The sequence below is a fragment of the Lipotes vexillifer genome, unplaced genomic scaffold (genome assembly GCF_000442215.2).
Source record: "Lipotes vexillifer unplaced genomic scaffold, Lipotes_vexillifer_v1.1 scaffold944, whole genome shotgun sequence".
In the NCBI taxonomy this organism is placed as follows: Eukaryota; Metazoa; Chordata; class Mammalia; order Artiodactyla; family Lipotidae; genus Lipotes; species Lipotes vexillifer.
This window is the reverse complement of record NW_006785040.1, coordinates 1,477,308-1,486,349: the sequence shown is the minus strand read 5'-3', so window position 1 is coordinate 1,486,349 and position 9,042 is coordinate 1,477,308. Positions and strand designations below refer to the sequence as shown.

The 9,042-nt window shown below is 50.4% G+C and overlaps 1 protein-coding gene across 2 annotated transcripts in view; it reads left to right on the top strand.

Moving 5' to 3' along the window:
• DPP6 (dipeptidyl peptidase like 6) overlaps nucleotides 1-9,042 on the top strand; it is an 800,631-nt gene that overhangs the window by 714,329 nt on the left and 77,260 nt on the right. For both annotated transcript variants that reach the window (XM_007457181.1, XM_007457180.1), the window contains exon 16: nucleotides 1,599-1,717. In XM_007457181.1, coding sequence (XP_007457243.1) covers nucleotides 1,599-1,717 — 119 coding nt within the window. The remainder of the gene's footprint in view (nucleotides 1-1,598; nucleotides 1,718-9,042) is intronic.

The window sequence follows — 9,042 nt, the reverse complement described above, 5'->3', positions numbered from 1 at the left end:
ATCCCCCCGACGGGAGTGGTGGGGGGGGGGGGGCGGCAGAGAGAGGCGCCAGCACACGTGACACAGTCTGGGGAGAAATAACCGAAGATGCTGAGGCCCCCAGATCGGAGGCATTATATTTTTCTGCTTTTGCCAGACGGAGTCTCTCCCTCGGTAGACGTCTGACAGTCTTTCCTTTCACCTTAGTCGAAGCTGAACTTGGAAGGATCACTCTTGGCCGGGGTTTCACAGGAGGGAACTGGGGTTTGGGAATGTATGGGTGGACTGGGGTGGGGTCGGCCCTACTGCCCCGGCCTCCTCCACGTGGGCGCTGGCTGAGTTCTGCAGTCTCGAAGCGGGCGGAGCAGGGCTGGCCTCTGCATCCTGCAGAGGACGAGGTGTTCTCCAGGGTCCGTCCACCTTCAGCATAAACCTCGTGACCGCCCCAGTTCCCGTTCTCACCAGGGAGAGCTTGTGCTTCTGAAGTGGGGTTCTCCCGAGGAGCTTTCTGCCAGTAAAGCGGAGGAGGACGTGAGGCACTGTCACCTCCACCGCTTTGCTCTCCAGACGGGAAGGAGGGGGCAGCTGGTTCCTGCCCCACGCATGAGGGCCACCTAAGAGGACGCTACTGCGTGTGGCCCTCGTGGCCTGGACGGAGCCGATGCCAGGCTCCCCTCCCCCACCGCCGGGAGTCGGGGAAGCCCCATCGGGTGCACGGCTGCCCTCCCGTCCGCCGGCCCCTGTGCTGAGAGTAAGGGCTGCACTAGGGAGAGAGGCACTGCCTTTCGGAGGCAGAGGAAACTCCGGCAAATCCACGCCGTCACAGGTCTGCTCCTCTCTGTGGACGGCTCATCTCTGCTTGTCTACCAGGATAATCCCATCAGTCCCATCCCATCGCCCATCAAGGCGATGGAGGCCGGCCGCCTGCGCTTCCTCTGACCTGTCCTGTCTCCCGTGAAGCGCCTTCCCTCTTGTAGGCCCTGCTTTCACGTTAGCAGCCTTCCCACGCCACGCACTCAGGCCTGGACTTCTTCCAGGTTCATTGGAAGATGCCTCGGCATCTTATAGTTTCTGGAAACGCATGTTAGGCCTTCTTGACGTGAGACTGTGCTTGACCAGAGCGGTCCTGGGTGACACTTGAAGGGGTGAGAAGCGCCCCCGGCACCTCCTCACTGGCCGTGGCAGCGGCCGGAGCCCCCCGCCTCTGCTGTTTCTGGAGCCCCTGCCCTGTCCCGTCCCGGCGGCAGGTGCTCTGGGGGGAGTGGAAGATCCAGAACACGTAGCTCCTGTTCCTAAAGTGCTAGTCGCCTGCTCAGGAGGATGAGGCACTAGAAATAATACCCCACACCCGACTTTCCCAACAGGACACGCCTGGGCCTGCATGACTCCCAGGAAGCAGCCATGCTGAGCGCTCCTGGCGGGGGGGAGGGGCAGCCCTTAGAGGGCCCCGTGGGAGGGTGACAGCAGAGCCGGCACTCGAGGCGTGCCAGCAGGGAGGCAGGTGGGAAGATGGCGCCCCCAGATGACCGTGCGGGAGAGAAGCCAGCGTGCTGGGCGCGGGGGCCAGAGCCGAGGCTCTCGCCCCTGGTGACAGCCCCGCCCACTCCCTGTCCCTGCAGCGCCAACACGGTGGGCAGCTTCAACAGGCAGTGCCTGTCCTGCGACCTGGTGGACAACTGCGCCTACTTCAGCGCCTCTTTCAGCCCCAGCGCCGACTTCTTCCTGCTCAAGTGCGAAGGTGAGTTCTGCCACCGAGTGACACCTCTTTCTAAGGTTCCTCTGGGACCCGGCAGGAGCTCTGCGATCCCGGGACAGGTAGGGCCACCTAGCTGAGGACGTCGGCTCTCGCAGGAGCAGCCTTCCTGGATCACCTCTGCCAGGTGTGTTACTGATATTTTACATCTTACAAAGGGTTGCAGCTTATCAGAGTGCTTTCTACATGCTGTGCCGGTTAATCCCAAAGTTCACCTACATTTTCCTTAAAAAAATGTGTATCTTACACATTGATGGACATAGGCCATCTGTAAAGGTGGTAAAAATTTCAAAAATTCTTAAGCATATGTAAGGATTGAGATAATAAAAAAGAAGATTCAGACAGGAAAAAAATTCTTTTCGTGCCACCGAATTCATGGATAATTTATTCCAAACTTTAGAAAGTTCTTAATCACACCAGTCAGCATATACAAAATAGTAGACCAAGTCCCATCGTGGGCACAAAGAAATACCTTTGCATCCTGTCCTCATGTCTTGAAAAGATAAGATAGGAACCCACGGAAAAGTAAGAAATAATAAATATGGTTGTAGCGAAATACATCTCAGAGAAGAGCTTGATCTACTGAGATAATCTCAAGGGGTGAAAGTACACTACGGGCAGAGACAGGCCAACACCAGGAACGATTGAATCCTACGGTCCCGGGTGAAGAATGAAGAATCTTTGTCAGACTGCCTTTGATAGCCACTCAGTAGCTCGGGACCTCAGCCTCTTTTTATCAGCGTTGTCATCCAAAATCTCAGCCCCTCCTCACCAAGCTCAGTCCCAAACATCCTCCTAGGATAATGTGATGGGAGAGAATTGTGTGTTGGGGGGTTGGGGCAGTTCTGAAATGCAGCAGTAGCCCCCAGTCCCCTTGAAGCTCATCTTACCAGACTCCTCCTTTGCCAGCAAGACCCCAGGGCACGGCCTTCATGATATTACACGTTGGGGAAGTGCAGAGGTGTATAGAGCTCAGAGATTGGGAAATGTGGTGAGCAGACCCCCTAGGGGAAAGAGACAGCAGCCTGACAGGAGCTGCAGGGACAGAAACCTGAAGTCTTACCTGTCGAAGGAGGAAATGGCTTTACAATGCGGAAGGTCGTGGTAAGATACCGAAGGGGAAATTGAAGTCGATCTAAAGAAGAACTTTAGAACGTCCTAGAAAGAATGGCTGGGTGGGAAAGGTGACAGAACCTCCCTCAAGGCAGGTCTCTAAACAAGGGCAGACATCACGTACCAGAAATAGGTTTAAATAAGTTTAAATACGAGGCAGAGAGTAAGCTGGGGGCCTCAAGGCCCGTGTTATAACTGGCCGAGGCGGTCACGATTTTGGATCTCGTTCTTGGGTTCTTACTAACGTTCACTAGTATTTGCTCCATCGTCATCTTTCACAGAACCCAGCCTCTTATCTATCAACAGATTCTTTCTCTGTTTCCCTTAGCTCTTGCTAAGCTCTGCAGGGTCTTCTCACTCCAGAGTTTAGTGGGAATGCCCTCGTTCTGAGGACGGCAGCCTTCTGTTGTCCAGTTCCCACAGACTCTAGCCCAGGGTTGAAACTGAAAGGTTCTTCCAGGACATCTGTGGCCCTGGGTTCAGGCAAGGAAGCTCCCATGTCCGTGCGGTGGATGTAAAAATGGCGCCCATGTTGGGAGGCCACTTGGACAGTGTGCGTGGAGATCACTGAACAGTCGTTCATGTGCAGATTTCCCGTCCTGCAGGCGTTCCATCCTGAGGGGGAGATGACATTTCTTTTTATGTTTGTGTCCCAGCCAGTCTGAGGACATTTTCTCTTTATAAAGCTGCTTGTATTGTGTGGTCTGCGGATATTTTGTGTGAAGAGATAGGTCCTCAGCTGTCACTGTGAAGGAAAACAGAAGCAGAGAACACGTACGGCCATCCCAGGTCACAGACATGACTCAGCCCCTGAGGCCACTGTGATCTCAGCTTCAGAAGGATGGGGCGCCCTTCCCCGCAAATGCTTGGATCCACTAGTAACGGAACAGATTCATGGAATTTGAAGGATAGGAGACCTCAGAGACCATCTGATCTGATCTCTATCCTCTGCTCCATTTTATTAAGAAACTTAATTCTTAATTGATCATGGAGTTGCCACCTCAGGATTTTCTGAATCATTTAAAACCTATTTAAAGATTTAGCCTAGGGCTTTCCTGGTGGCACAGTGGTTAGGAGTCCGCCTGCTGATGCAGGGGACACGGATTTGTGCCCCGTTCCGGGGGGATCCCGCGTGCCGCGGAGCGGCTGGGCCAGTGAGCCATGGCCGCTGGGCCTGCGTGTCCGGAGCCTGTGCTCCGCAACAGGAGGGGCCACGGCAGGGAGAGGCCCGCATACCGCAAAAAAAAAAAAAGATTTAGCCTATTGCCTCTTAAGATAAACATAAACTAGCCCTCTTTCCTACAAAACTGCTCTTTAAAATTTTTTCTATTAATAACCTATTTTCTGGCTACTGTAACTTGTATGCCCAAATCAACCTTTCCCCTAAAACCTAATCAAAACCTCATTTTTAAAAAGGGATTTTCTAAAAAGACGTAAATTTTCAAAGACCGCAGAATGGATGAGGTGACTGAAGCAGCTGACTACAGTTTACGGCTGCGGCTTGGACACAGTTACAGCACTGAGTGCCTTAGCGCACCCTGAAGCCAAATCCTGATGCTGCGGTGAGGAGAGCTGAGCGACACCCAGTTCACACCGTAGGCACTGGGGGTAACAGCCGTTGGGGATGCGAAGGTGGGTTTAATGGCATTTCAAAGGAGAAATGATTACACACCCGGTTGGATTGCTTGGGGTGTTTTGTTGGTGAAGAAGCCTTGAGGAAAGCTTCACACGTGAGGTAGCATTTCAGATAAAGGTGTGGGTGGGGTCAGAATGTGAAACGCAGCCCAGAGGGGCAAAAGGGCAAGTGAGAAGAAAAGTGAGAAACGCAGGAGTCGTCGTGTGGAGGGATCTTTGCAGCCTGCGAATCGCTGTCAGTTCGTGGATGCATGCGTGTAAGAGGCCGATTTACGATCCAAAAAGAATTTTATTTTCCCACATTTCTCAGTAGATATAAACGTAGACCCCAGCGTGTAGCTCACAGCAACGTTTATTAAACTCCACGTCCCCTCCTGTTTATTTCTCTCACGTCCCAAAGCTGCTCTGAGACTGTTGAAAGCCTTGGACCAACGTTTCACTTTTCCTCCTCCTGCAGGACTTCATTGTGGGTATTAACTTGGCCTCTCAGCTGCAACCAGAATAACAGCAACAACAAGAATCTCTCCTTTTTAGGCTGAGGGAAAATGCAGGGGCAACTGGACGATTCTCTGTGGTCAGTTAGGGAAAGGAAAATCTGTGAATGCTCCCGCACTCAAAATTGTTTGGCCCGGCATGAAGGGAACTACAGATATTCAGCTTGGGCAGAGATTATGGTCAAAGGATTTAATAACTAGGGCAAGGTGGACCACAACCAGCTGAAACAGAGGCCCAATCAGAGCAGACGCAGGCCCACAGCACATTAGGACATAAGGGCTAGGTATCATAGCAGATGTGAAATTGTGACAGCCCCGTATAAGCTTAGTCCTTCCTCCTCCTTCCCGTGGACCTTCTATTATGATCGTTTCTGGTAGGTTTATCTGATGTGGATCTGTCCCCTTAGCTTACACTGTACTGCTCAGTGTTGTAACGCCGTCATAGTGGATTATAGCTCATCAACTGCTTGCAGTCGGTACTTCTGTTTAATTAGACCTCTGGTGTATTGTTTTTCTCTTAATGTCCAGTTGCTCTGCTGTAGTATGTCTTGTCCTTCCTCATCACTGTGGCATTTCATTTAGTCTTATCATCATGTACTTTCTTCTCTAATTTTTCATTAACATTTCTTCTGTGGTTTCTCAAAGCTTGCCACTTTTATATTTTTTTATAATTTTCAAGTTCATAATTTTTATTAAGTATGCGACCACTTAAAAATACATACATTATTTTTATACCTTTGCACACTGCTAGATTAAACATAGACTAAAATAGAATATAGGTAAGTAAAGACTCGGAAATGTTTGTAATGCTCATATCCACTCATTACCTAGCCAGATCCCATCTATCTGTGTCAATATTTGTATCTAAACGGCATGGGTTTTAGGTAATCACCAGATACTTGCATAAGAGACACGTGTAAACGATATTCAGTAGAACCTCGTGGAAACTCACTTACCTATTTAATATTAGAGGCTTAGGTTCCTTTCCAGATCTCTAGGGTCTGGCAGTGAAGCCAGCTGCATCCAAAAGATTGTATTATGACATAACATTTTATAATGAAATAATATCTATTCTGGGGTATACCAGTAAGGCGTTGTTTACATGCTTAGTTGGTCTCAATGACCCTGGGAGATGGGTAACAGAAATACCTAATATTTGTCCAGCTTCTTACGATTTGAAAAGTACATTCTTACGGTATAATACTTGACGTTCATATTCCCTTTTTTTTTTTTTTTTTTGAACCTTTGAAATACATTTTTTTTTTTTGGAGTACCGTGGATTTACAGTGTTGTGTTAGTATCAGGTGTACAGCAAAGTGAATCCATTCTTTTTCAGATTCTTTACAAAACAGAAACAGACTCACAGATCTCGAAATCAAACTTACGGTTACCAGAGGGGGAACGTGGGAGGAAGTGATAAAGTAGGAGATTGGGATGAACATATACACAGTACTTTACATAAAATAGATAACTAACAGGGAACTGTACTGAATATTCTGTGATAACGTATTTCCATTTCTGACACCTTGCAGTTTTTACTCTTATCACAAACAGACCTCCTTAGAGTTCCTTAAACTCAGTGTTCCCCAGTTCCATGCTTTTGTCTCTGACTGCCTGATGAACTCCCGTACATCCTCCAAGGTTCCTGTCAGGCAAGGGTTGATTTCTAACCCCTCCCAGGAGGGTTGAACTGGCAGCGGTGAGCTCGCCCAGGCAGCGTGGACGTGACTGTGGGTTCACCCTGAGACCGGTGCCTGGGACGGACGCTTGTCTCCTCAGCTGTTGGGGTTGCCTGCGTCAGAAGCCTGGGACCCGCACCCTCCCATCCTGGAAAAGCCCAATCTTATCACTAAAGAGAAATGCACTCACCTTCTGTGTGAGTTTCCTGGGGCTGCCGCGACTGCGTGGCCTGAAGCAACAGAAACTGATTCTCTCACAGCCCTGGAGGTGGAGTCTGAAAGCGGGTTGTGGGCTGTGGGGCCTCCCCCATCCTAGCGGCAGCCCCTCCCTGCGCCTGCCCCCAGACCCTCTCCTCGCAAGGACACCAGTCACGGGGCCCCTGAACCCCGAGCGGCCTCCTCTTACCTTGGTCACATTTACAAATAATTGGTTACAGTTTCTTCCAAGTAGGGTCTTGTCCACAGGCGCTGGCGGTTAGGACTTCACCACATCTTTGGGGGGACACAACTCAACTCACAGTGACTCCCCCCCACCCCCCGCCCAAGACCCATATCACCTCGAATAAGAAAGAGAGGACAGAAAACTCTATTGCTGTTCTCGGGGATGCAGAACCGAGGGCAGCCAGGGTAGGCTGTGTGCCAGAGACCACGCTTAACGGTTTTACCACGTTCCGGAAGCTGGGAGAGAGTTCCCTGGAAAGTAGCGGGGTGCAGACGGTGTCTTTGCAAGGTAACTCTGACATGTTAGACGAGGAAGACGGCTCCAGTGTCCTATTTCCTCCAGGAAGGCTTCTTCCAGGTCATCGGGCGAAATAAATCCTCACGTTTCATGGAGCTGTGAAAAGTGGTTGGGTTTTCTCCGCAAGTAAACTCGACCCTGAACAACTGAGTCAGAGCACGTGAACTCGTGAGTTTTCATGATCACAGCCTCTGTGTAGAGAGGTGGACTTTCCTCTTCAAACTCAAGCCCAGGAACACGATTCATTTCCCGAGGTTTGTCAGGAGGACTCCACCATCCCTGTTTCTGGGAAACATCTAAACACCACCAGGAAAACGGGCCCTGTGTGTGAATCAGGTGTGTGCAGCTTCATCCGAAACATTTTTTATATTTTTAAAAATAAATAAATGAACATCTTTTTCTTGGAACAAACGAGAGAGCTAGAACATTTCCTTCCCATTCTGAGTGAGGAGAGAAACAACGTGCAGTGGTGACTCGTGCTGCAGACCAAGCCTCCCCTGCCCCTGTGAAACCCTGATGTAGCAGCTGCTCTTAAGGTCACCGCGTCAGCGGCCTAGTTTATCAAGACAGGCTTCTCCGTCCTGAAGTCGAATTGAAACAAAATAGGACCCAAGCTGTTAAGAAAGTGAATGACTGTGTCCCGATTACTGCCCTTACTATTAAGTTCTCCCAGGGGCCTCTCCCATTGCCAGGTTTGCTGCCATCAAGAAACATGGGAAAGATGGTGACGGGGGGCAATGAAGTCAGAGTCCGAAGGCCTGGGCTGGACTCAAGGCTCTGCCTCTTACTGGCTCTGTGACTCGGGCATGACAGTTAAGCTTGCTAAACTCATCTGGAAAATCAGGGGAATAACTGTACTCTCTCATCAAGTCAGGAGGATTAATCAAGAGAATGCATGTAAAGAGCTTAGCCTGTATCTGATACATAGCAAATGCTTAATAAATGTTAACTAATGTCATCACAGCTGTCATCACCACCATCATCGCCTTAGCAATCAATTAAGAATGTCTTAGATATTTACTGGCTACTAACTCAGGATCCAGGGGTTGGGGCTGAGGCTACAGAGGGTTAGCTTCCATGAAATTAAGTCACATCCCTTACTTAGTGCCTCCAAATGAACAGACGCCCTCATCCCTCACAAGCCGGAGCTGGGAGCCCTGGGTCTGTGCTTACACTAGCAGGGTAGAAAGTTCCGGAAGGGAGCATGGCTGCCGCAGTCTCAGAGCATTAGCCAACCATCGGGTAGGCGTGACAGTGAAGTGGCTGGTGACTTCGGGGGTGGCTCTGCCTAAGGGGCCTCCACAGCTGGGTCTCGGCAGTGTTAGGGAGTAACCGCATTTTCCCCTTTTCTTTGATATTTCCTCTTTCCGTGCCATGTCCCGTCTTTGCCTTCACTCCTTCAGGCACCCAGTGCTGCCAGCTGCCCCGGCCACATCTTACCCTTGGGAACCATAATTAAGTGGGAAAACGCACACGGCTGTGCGTCTGCGCCACTTGATTGCACCTGGAGTCTTGTTCATAAGGGAGCAGCGGAGAAGGCTGGGTGGAAAGTCAGTCTCACAGCCCAGCTCCCCTTGCCCGGAAGCTGCTGGCTGTGGCACAGTGGATGAGAAGGATTCAGAGGCCAGGTCAAGGTTCGGTGAGAAAGAG